Source organism: Mixophyes fleayi, chromosome 1 (genome assembly GCF_038048845.1).
Source record: "Mixophyes fleayi isolate aMixFle1 chromosome 1, aMixFle1.hap1, whole genome shotgun sequence".
Classification (NCBI taxonomy): Eukaryota; Metazoa; Chordata; class Amphibia; order Anura; family Limnodynastidae; genus Mixophyes; species Mixophyes fleayi.
The window spans coordinates 431908463-431924032 of record NC_134402.1 but is presented as its reverse complement, the minus strand read 5'-3'; the positions used below and the strand labels follow the sequence as shown (position 1 = coordinate 431924032).

Here is a 15570-nt window from a genome sequence, read left to right as displayed (position 1 = left end):
CACATATTTGTTAAAAATTAGTAAAAACGTCAAGGCCATATGTATGTGTTATGCTTCATAAAAACAATCTGGAAGATTATAAAATATCTAACTTCCCCAAAATACTATCAATCAACTGCTTAAGCTGCGTATTTACCGTAGTGATACATTACATGCAACAGTTTCCCAACAGGAAAACCAAATCTTTTGTTCAACACATACCCATCCTCATAATTCCACATAAAGATATCACTATCGATGGTCAGCCAAGCCCGACTTATTTCAGGAAACACGCCCATCATACAGTTACACTGCATGTCTAAAGCAACAATGTAAGGAAGCAAACACACAACGGTGACAAAGTAACTTGGATAACTAAATATATATATATATATATATTTACAAATTTCATGTTCCCATGCATATATGTCTGCTGCATGTTATATGCTCACATTTATTCTCTAATCATCACACGGCACCCTCTCCATGGCCTCTAATTACTCTGTCCCATTTACAACCACTATTTAAGTGTAATAAATTATGTCACCGTGCACATTTTCTGTTATTACATGTAAACCAGTACTGAAGAACACTGAAATCCAAGTTGGTTTTTTTCTATTTTGTCGCTGCAACCTTTATTTTGGTCTTAAAAATAACCAAAACCATACAAGACTGCAGTACAGGAAAACTAAAACCAAATAGGAAAAACCGAGCTTATCTGAAAGATTACACATAAATTTGTCACCACCTCCCACCACCAGGTTTCAGGAAAGTTTCACTACTATACGGTTTTATTAGATATGCTTTATTGTGTTCTCTCATCAGTAGTAAGCTTAGTTTGAAGTTTAGTACAATATATTGCCTTCTGTTTAACGATATAAACATCACAGATCCCTGCCCAGCAGAGGAGCTGGGTGACCAATGCATTTAAAATAAAAATAAAAAACTATCAGTATTTCCATTTAAATCGAATTTTACACAAGTGACTATTTTCTATGCATGAGATGTGCCAAGTCATTTTTAGGATACGTCCAAACTGTTCAACCAGTTCCGGTGGAAGAGGCACTCTGCGGATAGCACCGAGCTCAGGGAGGCTGGGCATGGTTAGCAGACCAGGTCCTTGCAGGGGATAATCCATTTCAGACATTCCCGACACCGTTGGACAGTCTGCAATGTAAAACATTCCAAGGTTTGTACAACCATTACCCTGTACATTAGGAAATGCATGTCTAAAATCTAATATACCCCTATTCCCTCCTTTTGTATCGGTCATTGACTATTATAGGTACGTGGCAACACCAAGTTCCAAGACAAGCAAAATTTATGGGCTGGCTAACAACCATAGTCATCAAGCTACGACAATCAAATATTTATTTGATTTAAGAAGACTGAAGATGCTCAAACCATTTGCACTGAGATACCGTAAAACAGCCAATCTGAGCAATCCAAACAGAGCAGAAAGATAATCAAAGAAACAGAAGCTGGCCAAGTACAGATGACTTGTACTAAATTAGGGCCCCATCATAGCATGCATGGCCAGTTATCATACCTGATGAAAATCTGATCCTATTGACTGGAAAGAATATAAAAGTACAGTTGAATGACGACTTACACTTGCGTCAGGTGAACGGGAATAAAGTAGCATCAGGCCACTAGTTGGCATAGGTTCCAAAATACATGTGGCCAAATATCACACAAATCGTAAAGCATCTGACCATTGTTGCCCTTAGTTTTTGGGTAGCGAATGTCTTGCAAAGCTGCTTTTTCCCAACTTCAGATGGCTAACTTACTGGCTTGTACATGTCCTCCTACAACTTTCATTATACACAAAGCCAGTTGACTTCATGAAAAGGTCACCAACATAACGAACGTAAAACAAAATACAGGGCATCAGCTAAGATGTGTTGCTTTTCATATTGATTCAGGACGACCTTTCCTTGGTGTGGCCTGGCAGAGAGTTTATTGTCAGAGTGTCTATTGATAAGTTGAACTCGCTTGGTAAAACTATACAATTTACATTGTCAAGAATATGAAAGTAAATAAAGTGCGATTTTTACCTACTTACTCGCACTTTGATTAAAAAATTATTTAAATATATGTTAAGAGGAGTAATTGTAGCACAATCCCTGCGCAGAAGCGTCATGTTCCTGTGAGTTGATTCTGACACATACATGATCAGACTAGAACTGATATGTTTATTCTTTCATCAAATATACACACTAAACTTCCTACTCACTGCTAAAAAATACAGTATAATAATATATATATAATAATATAATAATACATATAATACAGTATATGTTCACCAACATAATTCCTCCAAAATAATCAACTGGATTTGAAACACAGAAATGCAATAAACACCTTCAGTCATTTAACCTATTATATTAGGTATACACTACATTTTATTGATTTGGCTAATAAAAAGTGCAACTATTATTACTATGACATATGTCCGACATGCAAGTTATTGCACTACTGGTGCAGATCGGTTTCTATTAGCGGAAAAAGCTCTGTGAAACCTATATTCTCAAAACATGTAACATTTATGCTGTATCACAAGTAGTAAAATATTTCAGTATGATCCAAATAGGCTACGCGTTGGTCCAGATGTCCCTTATTTTTTTAATGCAGTAATCTACACTGAATTAATTCAGGTAAAAGTTGATTTATTTCATCATAAAATAATGAAGATGGTACAGGCTACTGCAAAAATAAAAGAAATTGAAAAACTGGGGAAAGAGCGATGCGAATTGGGGAAAGCGGTCATATTGGAAAATCTATGACTGACTACTGCTCGCCTATAATATATATATATATATATATATATATCTATCACTACAAGTAATACAGACCCCGATCAGTCTGCTATAATGTTTTAATACACAATCCTCCTCACGATTCTTCCTCCCACCACCAATGCCCCTTCCTCACGATTCTTCCTCCCAACACCAATGCCCCTTCCTCACGATTCTTCCTCCCACCACCAATGCCCCTTCCTCACGATTCTTCCTCCCACCACCAATGCCCCTTCCTCACGATTCTTCCTCCCACCACCAATGCCCCTTCCTCACGATTCTTCCTCCCACCACCAATGCCCCTTCCTCACGGATTATGCCTCCCACCACCAATGTCCCTTCCTCACGGATTATTCCTCCCACTACCCCTTCCTCACGGATTATTCCTCCCACTACCAATGCCCCTTCCTCACGGATTATTCCTCCCACTACCAATGCCCCTTCCTCACGGATTATTCCTCCCACTACCAATGCCCCTTCCTCACGGATTATTCCTCCCACTACCAATGCCCCTTCCTCACGGATTATTCCTCCCACTACCAATGCCCCTTCCTCACGGATTCTTCCTCCCACTACCAATGCCCCTTCCTCACCGATTCTTCCTCCCACTACCAATGCCCCTTCCTCACCGATTCTTCCTCCCACTGCCAATGCCCCTTCCTCACCGATTCTTCCTCCCACTACTAATGCCCCTTCATCACCGATTCTTCCTCCTCTTACTAATGCCCCTTCCTCACGATTTTCCTTTTGACACTAATACCCCCTCCTGCTCCTGTCTCTAGAACACCCTCCTTACAACTATTCTCCTGCCACCACTGCCCCCTCACACTCCTCCTGCCACCACTGCCCCCCTCCTCCTGCCACCACTGCCCCCCTCCTCCTGCCACCCTCCTCCTGCCACCACTGCCCCCCTCCTCCTGCCACCCTCCTCCTGCCCCCCTCCTCCTGCCACCACTGCCCCCTCTTACTGTGCGCAGGCACGTTCAAGAAGTCGGACAGGTCGGGGTAGGCTCGCTCCTCCTGCAGCAGTCGGTCTATATTCCTCCCGGCTCCCTCCAGTGCATCCTGCATGGCAGCGGCCGGAGCCCCAGGAGCTCCGCTGGGCATTCTGTCTGGTCAGGTGTGCAGCAGACCCAGGCGCCTGAAGAAGGGGGTCTGGTTCAAACCAACACGCTACCCGCGCAATCCACGCAGCGGAAGCACACGGCTGTGCCCGACGCGATGGAGGGGGCGTGCAGCTGTCAGGCCATTGGCAGCCATAGGACTCCTTCCTAAACACGTCACATTGTATCAGAGACGCTTCTTGATGACGTAACGATCCCCGGGAGTCTGGTCGAATCGCGTATCCGCCATCTTTGAAGTGGGCAATTTATTTCATCACTAATATAAACTATTTACAGCAAGTTTTCTAATCATTTTATGGCCTTAGTGTTATTTTATATTAATGCATGAATTGAGAATGTGCACTTTATGAGAGACATTACAAGCAGGGAACATACAGCAAGGACTTGGATTGTCCCTTGCTGGTCCTTGTATCAGGGGTTTGCTAGAGGGGCAGGAAGTGCTGTGTGCAGGAGTTTGGAGCACATACAACAACAGGTAACAACATAGGAAGGGAATATTCTTATTAGCACTTATTTAATAATGTGCTGCATACCATCCATTCACACGTTAGCCTGTCTATTGCAGATCATTTAAATGTAATATTTTATTATTACAGACATGTTAATAAATAGAACCCTGTGTACTACATCTCTATGCCCACTCTCCACTCGATCACACCTTTATTCACAATCTTACCCACTGGGAGTTTTCATTTATTAATATTGCATTTGCTAAAAACAATTACATTATCATCAAGCACTTCCACAGTACTGTACACAGTATTACTTGGCATGGGGGTACAATAGGTATTAGAAACCTTGCAAAGTTACTGCTTACAATCTAAAATATCTATTATTGTAGACTTATTTTTCAGTGTACATGGTATGCTGTGTTTCACTGTGTCCCTTAATGGGTATGTTTTTTACAGAACGTGTACACTACATTAGACAATATATTTTGATATGTCATAGAGGAGGGTCAACTGTATTCTCTTGCTTTCCCTGTATTTCAGGTATAAGCATTGCAATATTTTTGCAACAGTCTGTTTCACATCCCTAGGAACTGACACTAATCAATTAAGTGCCATTTTACTAACGATGTATACTACAGGAGATTTTGCTTACGTTCTTTCCATTTTTGCACTTCAATTTAAAAATAGTCAATAAGAGCGAAACATTAATGTTATAGAGTATTTTCTGTTTGTATATACAGTGCAGTACCTTCTCACTATAGGAGACCGTACAATGGTTAAGAATATAAAAGTAATGTTGGTCCCTGTGGGAAACAAATAAAACATTACTTTCATAAACATAAATGATCTTGTATGAAGTTTAAAATAAGTGACTTTTTAGGAAGCTTACACTAGTTCCTCTAAAGCCACTTGACATATAAGGACTACTCAAAAGTTGTGTACTTTGGGGGTACTGGAGCTTGGTGAACAGGCTTTACTTTTAAAACTAAGGACACTTACTTGGTGATTGCTTAGTAACTACTTTTTCTATTTTGTTATTGATAAATACGGACGACTAAATGTTTTGGTTTTTTTTTGAGGCTCCAAAAGCTGTTGTTTAAGCTGCTGTCCTCTTTTAATTTTTTTTTATGCTAGTTTCCATCATGGACAATTCGGAAGACTCCAATGTAGCTGCAGCCATGGGCTTCTCTGGATTTGGTCAGTACCAACTATTGCTGAATATGTTACCACTTTATTATTGCAAAATTATTTGCACACGGTGTACAATACAATATAGAAACAACTTTCACAATGAGCTCCTGTAAACAGTATCTGTACATTGGTTCCATATGGATGTAGTAATTTACTGTGCATAAGCTGAACTGATTGCTGGAGTATTTTAGAGACTAATGGATGGTCTGATTGTTAATATCTGTCCTTCCACAGTAATGCATGGCTTTGTGAACTCCAGTGTTGTCATCTGACATAAACCCTTGCAAAGGATTTTTAGATAGAAGAAGGGCACAGCAGAGTATTGTACTTCTCACATTGGAGATATTTTATAAAAACCGGTACAAATGAAAAAAGATGGCATTGCCCCTAGCGACCAATCAAATCCAAACTCGTTTCCTAGTGCCGTTTACAAAATTAAAGCAAATATCTATTTGGTTTTTATGGGCATCGTTAGCCTTTGCATCACTGTAGAGCAAGTGAAGCATTTGTTAACACCTGCTGTTACTTATCCACTGTATATAGTAATTTATATAGATTGTCAGTGATGCAGGAAAGAAAAAAAACAAAGTTATATAGTGCTGATTCTCTGCAAGGGTCTTTCCTTACTGAAGTCTTTTTTGTTTGTTTTTTTATTAACTCTCAGGAAAGAAAGCACGGACCTTTGACTTGGAAGCCATGTTTGAACAAACTCGTAGAACAGCCGTGGAGAGAAGCAGAAAAACAATTGGTGAGCTTTTGCTTAAAGGGCAAGTAATGGCACAATTTAAAATGAATATATATGAAAGGCTGTGTATTACTGAGCTGAATATTATACACTGCATAACTGGAATGTTTCGGCTTAACAAAATATGTCTGCAATGATCTCTTTCACTCCTGTGCAGAAGGTTGCCATGTTAGGAGGAAGCTGCTTCTTTGACACAGCAGGCATATAGAGACTGACAGCTTGGCACACTTGATGTGCAGAAATACACTGTGTGGATTGGTGGATTCATACACAGGGGGCAAGGCCAAGGATGTCACAAGAGTTCAAGTCACTTCTGTTCTTGCTTCGTGACCTGTGTCAGATCCCACCAGGATACAGTCCAAAAGTTATGGTGGGGTATTCAGCTGTCTGTAGTGGAGATACTTTGCTGCAGTGGAAAATCATCTCCGCCGTGAACACTGCATTTTACCCTCATGGTTCATATGTACAAAATTACTTAAGTTTGAGGTGTATTGGTCATTTACTGTGTCTGCAGTTGCATTCATTCTCGAGCAGTCTCTCAGAAAAGAGATTAAAACATGTGACCACGTTATTTTATAAATTTACTACATCCGGTGACATTATAAAGGGGAAGTAAAATTTCTCTCCAAATTTATACCCCTCAGATGATCACTAGATTATTTATAAATTCTTGCAATTAATTTGTATTACCAAGGTACCATCTGCAATAAATCATACCTCTTTGAAGAGGATTCACTGTGCTGGGAGGTCGTCTTCTCCTTTTTTGGGATCAGTGGGTTCAGTCCACTACAGATGCCTGGGTGAGGGGATTCTTGGACCAGGGGTACATGATAAATCTCTTCAGGTATCCCCCCAGATGGTTCTTTTCCATAGGGCTTTCTGCAGGTCGGACAAGGCTCTTTCTCTGTGAGAGGCCATCTACTCCATGATTTTGTCAGGGCTGGTTGTACCGGTTCTGGACAATGAAAGAGGTTTGAGGTTTTGTTCCTTCCTTTATTTGGTTCACCAACCAGACTGTTCATTCAGGCCGATCCTGAACCTTAAATCTTTAAATACCAAGCTGCAGGTGCCCAGACTCCCGATGGAGTGCTTGAAATCAGTAATTCACAGCATGGAAAAAGACAAATTTATAATGGCTCGGGACATCAAGGACCCGTATTTACTTATTACTGTCTGGGAGGACCATTAGTTCTTTTCTCAATTGTGCTGTTCAATCAGAACATTACCAATTCAGGGCTCTTTCTCTTGGTCTCGCCACGGCCCCACAGGTTTTCACTGTAATCATAGCGGCGTTATTTGAGATCTGAGGGGGCTTCGATCATCCCTTACCTGGACAATCTCCTCATCAAAGCAAAGTAACAATTGGTGCTTTTGTCCCATATCCAGGTGGCTGCTCAGACTCTGGAATCCCACGGTTTGATCCTAAATTTCAAGAAGTCCAAATTGATCCAGACCCAATGGATGATCTTTTTTGGGTCTCCTCTTCGACACCTGCAGACAGAGGGTGTTGTTTCCACTGTACAAGAGCAAGGCCTTAAAGAAAATGGTAATGTCTCTTTTTGGCTGTCACAGTCATCAATGTACTTCTTCATGTAGATTTTGGGCAAAATGGTATCGTTTTTCGAGGAGGTCCAGTTTGCTCAGTTTCATGTTAGATTTTCAACTGAAACACGTCTCTTGAATCTTTGTCAGATGTTTTGTCTTTCTCCACGGGTGCTTCAGTCACTTCTTTGGTGGCTGCAGAAGGACAATCTCTGCAGGGCTCATTCTCAATCTGGGATTGGACCTTGCTGGCAATGCATGCTAACCTTTGGGCTTACTGAGCTGTATGTCTTCACGCCTGTTTTCAGGGTCTTTGGATCCTGCAGGAATCCAAGCTTCCAAACACAATGTGTTGGAACTGCGAACAGAGTTTTGCGCTGTGGTCAGTGCGAGCCATTTGCTACAGGGCAGTGATACAGTCGTACAATGCTTATGCCCCGCAGGATCTTTCATTGGACCGAAAACTACGCTCGGGCCCTCATGGCGATCTTCATCCCAGCGGGGGCAAAATTGGCTGATTTTCTGAGCAGGCAGAGTCCTCACAAAGTGGATCTCTTCTTCTCCATTTCCGTGGATCCTTGGGCAGTATTGGTAGATACCATTTCTTTCCCTGGATGTTCCATTTTGCTTACCTGTCCCTCCGGTAGCCATGATTCTAAGGCTCTTGAAGAAGGTAAGGAGAGAAGTCATTCTGTTCATTCTGGTGACTTCAGTTTGGCCTTGAAGTGTGGTACTTTTACTTATGTTAAAACCTTGACACTCTAGGTTCTCCTTTTGTGTGGAATGTTTGGTTTTGTTTGTTCAGGAGGATGCTGTTGTTTTCTCCTTTTTGTTTCTCTCTCTATTTGTCTCCTTTTCTGTGGGCCTTGGTTAAACATAAATTGAAGACCTAACAGGAAAGGGGTGTAGAGGGGGCGGAGGTATGGACAACTATTAAGTTCCTGCACGTCTGAATTCCCTACACAATACCTAATGTACCCGATGTCCCCAAATGGAAGAGAAATGGATTTAACGGAAGTATAAAAATGCTATTTTTCCTAGCTGTGCGATTTGATAGAACAGGGACATTTTTGTTTATATACATGTTTTCAAGATTTCAATTTATAGTTTCACATTTATAGTGTACTAAAATAAAGAAAATAGCAACTACCTTGACAGATTCTCTTCGCTGCCCACCCTCCACTCCAAAATGAAAACTTTGAAGCACTGTTTTATAGTCTGCTTAAATTAAATAACGATAATAAATGTTAATTATATATAGCTTATGTTTTATCACAACAGAAGCACGAGAGAGAGGAGAAGAAATGAGCGAACAACAAAGTCCTGGATCTAAGAATGAGGCTTCTGGTTCTGGGCTGAGAACGGCTGACTCCAGCTCCAGGTATGGATTATAAGCCCGGTCATTGTGTCGTACCAGTTCCTTCTTAGCTGCTGAGATGTCAGGTGCCGTATCATATATATCTATATCTATATATATATCTATCTATCTATCTATATATATATATATATATATATATATATATATATATGTGTGTATGTATATATATATATATATATATATATATATGCAGGAGAACACGCCATTGTAAAGCGCATATATATATCTATATATATATCTACTATATAAAAGCCTAGTGGCGTGTGTCTGTGTGTGGGAAAAAAAAAAACAAGCTGCAGCGCCACCTGCTGGGTGAAGTTATACACTGACCTACTAAATTCTTGGTGTGTGTGTGTGTGGAGAGAAAAAACTCAGAAAGGGCTGAAATTTGCTGCAGCGCCACTTGCTGGGCGGAGTTATACACTGACCTACTAAATTCTTAGTGTGTGTGTGTGGAAAAAAACCTCAGAAAGGGCTGAAATTTGCTGCAGCGCCACCTGCTGGGCGGAGTTATACGCTGACCTAAATTCTTAGTGTGTGTGGGGAAAAAAACTCAGAAAGTGCTGAAATTTGGTATACTAAGATGATTTAATTTGTTAATTTAATTTGTTAATTGTTAAAAATGTTTATAAAGATTTTTAAAAAAATATATATATATTTCTTGAAGGAGAAGTGACAGTTGGGAGTGGTTGGTGGTTGCCGGGGGTGACAGTTGGGAGTGGTTGGTGGTTGCCGGGGGTGACAGTGGGGAGTGGTTGCCGGGGGTGACAGAGCGAGAGGAGTGTGATACTCAGGACCGCTGAGAGAGATCCCTGTGTCTGGATAGACATCTGGATAGATGTGGCAATGAAGATGAAGGATGAGGTGATGGAGAAGAATGATGAGGTGGTGACATGTGGACAAAACAACGTTAAAAAAGGGCGCTTGCGTCGGGAAGTAACGCTCTTCCCCTGAGGAGGCCTGGGCTATGGCCCAAATGCATGACAAGAACCTTTTTAACACCTTAAGTAGCTTGATTTGACTAGAATGCATGAGTATCATGCACGGGTTAACTTGTGTGTATATATATATATATATATATATATATATATATATATATATATATATATATATATATACATATACGTGTGTGTGTGTGTATATATATACACACACACTCACACGCTTACTTACATTATATATATATATATATATATATGTGTGTGTATATATATATATATATATATATATATATATATATATAATGTATGTATATACACATATATATATATAATGTATGTATATACACATTTACATACACTTATTTAGCGTATCATGAAAGTGAATGGGGAATGCTGTTCACATCACACTATATAAATTCTGGTATCAGAGTGCTGCACTTTAACCACGGGATCACAGTGGTTGTGGTGTGACAAGAGCACTGCATTCTCCGTTCACTTTCATGATACACTGACTGGGTGCACAATCACCGTAGAATGGTGTGGTTTCCCTGTCTACCCTTAGTCTACTGAAATGTGGACACTGGTCACTGTAAAGGGGTATTTATAGTTCAACTATCAATTTAGTGCTTCCAAATGTACAAAAAAGTAGATTTTTCACATTGCCACTCCTGCAATATCCTGGGTTTATCAAATGGGGAGTTTGCCGTGTCACAAAGCATCCCAGCTCAGAGACCCCGTTCACACTGCACCTCGGATCCGGGAATTTCCAGGCTCGACCCCGTTCATACAGAAACTGGGTCTGCCATGGCAATAAGTGTGAGTCATCACAACAGGAGCTTTGATTGGCTGAAAAATGGTGAGGTCATTTAAAGGGGACTTTTTTTTGCACACAAAGATGAGGCCAAAGTGGATGGTACTGTTCACAGTAGTGCTTTAATCATGGCCAGGGGGTAAATGTATAATGCTCCGATTTTTTCAACTCGCCGGAAATCAGCGACTTTGCATTGAAAATTTAAAGCGGCGATGGCTTGTCGCCGCTTTAAATTTTCAATGCAAAGTCGCCGATTTCTGTCGAGTTGAAAAAATCGGAGCATCATACATTTACCCCCAGATCTGTTAGTATTATTTTATTATTTTATTTTATTATTATTTTGTCAGTATTTTTGCTATGTTATAGTACACTGTTGCACCCTTTACAGTGCCTGTGATCTGTTATTTGATTTCCTCCTCTCCTGTAATGGACTGCAGCTCACACACTTCTTCCTCTAGCCAATGTGCCGTGCTCTCTCCTGCTCTCTTCTCTGTAGCATTGAAATAACATCATCCTCCAGCATTCCTGATCCCCCCCCCCTCCCCTAATCAGCTTCTTTATGTGTGACCCGGGTTGAAAATCCCGGGTTGCACCGTTCACACTATAGGCGACCCGGGACTGACACAGGAATAACCCTGCAAAAGTTCCGGCTCTAATTCCTTTGCACTTGACCCCCTTTTACACTGATCCTCGACCCGGGTCGTCGGAGCTCGCCCCGGCAAAACCCGGGTTTTCTAGGCAGTGTGAATGGGGTATTATTGTACTTTAAGTAGGAGAGGTAGGGGGCAGCTATTTATAGTAGCACCTCTGTTCCCCGCTGAACAATGCCTACTTTTGATGCTACCAGTTGTGCCCATTTGTAAACGTTGTTGTTGCCGAAACCATGTTAAATTAAAGTCCAGAAATGAGGAGCCAAGATTCTTATACCTCTTTATATAAGGCAAGTGTTCTACTATAGCAACAAACCCTAATAGTAATACGTTTTGAAGTTCATTGAAATGTATATGGAATCCTCAATCTAATTTTTTTTTTTCACAGCACCGGATTTGGTACTTGCTGAGTAATACAAACGTATCAATCTTCAGCCTCCAGACTTTTGCTGTATTTCTTCTGTTAAATTATTTTGAAACAGGAATAAGTTGACAGCAACATACAATCTACCTGTTGTTCATTTCATTTTTAATATACCCATTCAGTACAATATCTGTCTGTTTTTATTGTAGCGGCTCTGAAGACAGCTCTGATGAAGAGATGATCGGCCCCCCAGCACCAGCCAATGTTTCTCAAGATCCTCATGATGAAATGATTGGCCCTCCCCTTCCTCCTAGTTACAAAGACAGTGATGAGGAAGATGAAGAGGATGATGATGATGATGTAAGTTTTAGACTGATTCGGAGATGTCGTGAGCTGTATGCTTGTTGTAAGACGTTTATTCAGCTGTGTTCTGTTTCATTCCAAGGTTCTCTCACAATACCCACACTCGCATTAGTCAGCCACTGTCTTTTTCATCTATGTGTGACCAGGTTATTTTGTGTTTTCAGACACAAGTTGGCACAGGAAAGACCTATTATTAGAGATAACAGAACAGTGTTTCCCAAACCCAGTCCTCAGGACCCCTAACAGTGCAGGTTTTCCAGGTAACAAGTGAAATAATTACACCACCTGTGGATCGGTTTACGGTGTGTCAGTCTGTAATGAATACACCTGTGCTCCAGCCAGGAGTTATGGAAAACATGTGCCTTTAGGTCCTGAGGACTGTGTTTGGGAAACCCTGCCATAACACCGTATAGGATAGTGAAATGTAATATGCACCAAGGATGTTGGAAGTTCTTTAAATTTATTTAGGCAGTGCAATTTTTTTTTAACATTGGAGATTATTTTATATGACCACAGACACGAAACAGAATAAGGACTGTATTTATATATGTTTTATAAACTACATGGCCTACACTATGTGGACTCCCAAACATCACATCCATATGTCCTTGTTGAACAAAACCATGGGCAACCCCCTTTGCTGTTATAACAGCCTCCACTCCTGTGGGAAGGCTTTTCACTAGATGTTGGAACATGGCTGCGGGGCTTTGCACCCATTCAGCCGCTAGAGTGTTAGTGATGCCGGGCACTGAGATTGGGTAACGAGCCCTGGCTCCTGGTCGACGTTTCTATTCATCCCAAAGGTGTTCAGTGGCGTTGAGATCAGTGTTATGTGCAGGCCTGTCAAGTTCTTCCACACCAAACACTGTAAACCATTTTGTGATGGACCTGGCTTTGTGTACGGGGGCATTGTCATACTGCAACAGGAAAGGGCATCTCGCACACTGTTGACACTAAGTTGGAAGCGCACAATTCTCTAGAATGCCATTGGTTGCTGTATTATTAAGCTTTCTCTTCACTAGAACTGATGGGCCCAAGACAAACCATGATAAACAGCTCCAGACCATTATTCCCTCTCAACCAAACTTAACATCTGACAGTAGGCTTCTGGGTAGGAAGCCTTCTCCTGGCTTCTGCCAATCCCAAATTCGTCCATCAGACTTCCAAATGGTGCACAAGGAGATTTATAAATATATATAGGTGTTTTTGGTAATTGTTGCTAGGAAAATAAGCACAATTATCGATAACATAAAATATAATGCACTTCATGTCCCCAATGTGGGCAGCCAAAAGAAAGTTATTGCAATCTCTATAGAAAGGAGTACAATAGTATTTAGTGTAGCAGCTGAAAGTGGAACGTAGAGTTGCATTTAACAAATGTACAGAAACCAGTGTATGATTTTTTTTATACGTTAATAAAAATAAGTGCCTATAAGTATTAATCCACTGTATAATATGCTGTATAAAACATGGTCTTTTTGTAATATAGTCGACGCACAATTCGAAATGCTGCAACAGTGTTTTTAAAGTTATCTGCCTGTTTGACCTTAGTGCTAAATTATTGTATCCTTCACATTCCAACCCACCTTATGTTGCCATATTGGAAAATATCCTGTTGCTTGGACTGAGATACCAGGATTGGATCATATGGGGCAAGATCTAGATAACGTGAAATCATATGCTTGTGTATTCAGACACATTGCAGGCTGTGGGTGGCTTAGCTTTACCTCCATTCCACCCAGGATAGTGTATCAAGGAAAAATGATAGCTATGCCTTTAAGGGGTGCTACACCAGGAAAAGGGATTGGAAAATGTCACGGACAAGGTTAAAAAGAAGTGGGACGAGTATGCTAATAGTTACACTAGACTTTTTGGTTTATTGAAGACATATGTCTTGACAGCACAATCATAGGAAATACAATATCCTCAAAACTGTTGTCATTCTAGTACCTGTCTCCTGCAAGAAATACAAAAAAGTTTATGTTAGACTTATATAACTGTACACTGTCAGATAATGTTCATATGGTGACCTTTCTGTGATTCTGTGTTATTTATGCAGATACCATCTATATCACTATTACTGCTGAGCACAAGGAGAAAGGAGCCTCAGGGCTGCTTCACACCTTCCGCATATATTAATATAGCATGAAAAGCACATTAAGAATAGGACAAATAAGAGTCAGTGGTGCTGTTCCCACCTATGGCTTCTAACATGTTACAACACAGCACACCCTATTTCTCATGTATTACTGCACACTAATTTTACAGTAGTTTATATTGGTCAAAGTATTATGCATGAAAAACACATGGCAAATGCTTTTAAAATGCATCACTAAAATGTGACTAAAATGCGCGTTCATTTTCAAACGGTTTTCCCCATTTTCCCAGGACGTGTGTGTAAATACCACCCCCCCCCCCACAGAGACCACAGCAGCTCAGATGCTATCATCCACTGTCTCTCAGATCCCATACAAGGATCACTGACCCCCAATTGCCTACATACCCTTTAGTGCACCAGATTCTTCCTATCACCAGCCCCATGGAGTCCAAGCTTCAAATCAATGTGTTGGAACTGTGAGTGGTGTTCCTTCCTTTGTACAGTGCAGACCATTTGCTGTGGGGCAGAGCGGTGAAGATACAGTTGGCAATGCCACAGCAGTGGCATTCCTCAATCACGACAGGAACCAAGAGTCCTTTAGTCATACAAGAGACGCAAAGAATTTTTCAATGGGCCAAAATACAAGTTCGGACCGTCATGGCAGTCTTCATCCCAGGGATGGAAAATTAGGAGGTTGATTTTCTGAGCAGGTAGACTTCACCCCTACAAATGGTCTTTGCATCCAGAGGTGTTTTACGAGACCAACAGACAGGTGGGTCAACACCATATCTGTACCCTGGCGGTTCCACCTGGTTTTCCTGTTCCCTCTTGTGGCCATGCTGCGGAGGATTCCCAATAAGGTGACTAGTATCCAAGTCATTCTGGGCTCTAGATTGACCTGGAAGGGCCTGATACACCGACGTATTCTCTATAGCGGTGGGTCAGTCTCTACATCTGCCGCTCAGACCAGACATGCTAAATCGAGGACTGTTTCTACATCACTGTTTAGAACATCTGGCTTTAACGGTGTATCTGTTGAAGGCTTGATCCTTCCAGCGAAAGGATAGTCTGAGCGTGAGGTGTATACCATGCTTTGGCCAAATTTAGTGTCTGGAGGACATATATTGCATGATG

General features: G+C 41.0%; 2 protein-coding genes across 3 annotated transcripts in view; one reads left to right on the top strand and one right to left on the bottom strand.

The window, feature by feature from the left end:
- NUP155 (nucleoporin 155) overlaps nt 1-4029 on the bottom strand; it is a 62808-nt gene extending 58779 nt beyond the window's left edge. Inside the window, exons 1-3 of the mRNA XM_075184228.1 lie at nt 3746-4029; nt 1009-1146; nt 202-298 (exon numbers count right to left, since the gene is read on the bottom strand). Of these exons, the coding sequence (XP_075040329.1) occupies nt 202-298; nt 1009-1146; nt 3746-3884 (374 nt within the window). The 5' untranslated portion in view covers nt 3885-4029. The remainder of the gene's footprint in view (nt 1-201; nt 299-1008; nt 1147-3745) is intronic.
- A 133-nt stretch (nt 4030-4162) lies between these two features.
- The window catches only part of WDR70 (WD repeat domain 70), a 213030-nt gene continuing 201622 nt past the window's right edge, over nt 4163-15570 (top strand). Inside the window, exons 1-5 of one of the 2 annotated variants that reach the window (XM_075184230.1) lie at nt 4163-4376; nt 5488-5550; nt 6209-6292; nt 9113-9212; nt 12185-12335. In XM_075184230.1, coding sequence (XP_075040331.1) covers nt 5496-5550; nt 6209-6292; nt 9113-9212; nt 12185-12335 — 390 coding nt within the window. In that variant the 5' untranslated portion in view covers nt 4163-4376; nt 5488-5495. Of the gene's footprint in view, nt 4377-5480; nt 5551-6208; nt 6293-9112; nt 9213-12184; nt 12336-15570 lie in introns of those variants that run through there. The other variant, XM_075184229.1, reaches the window with a different exon arrangement.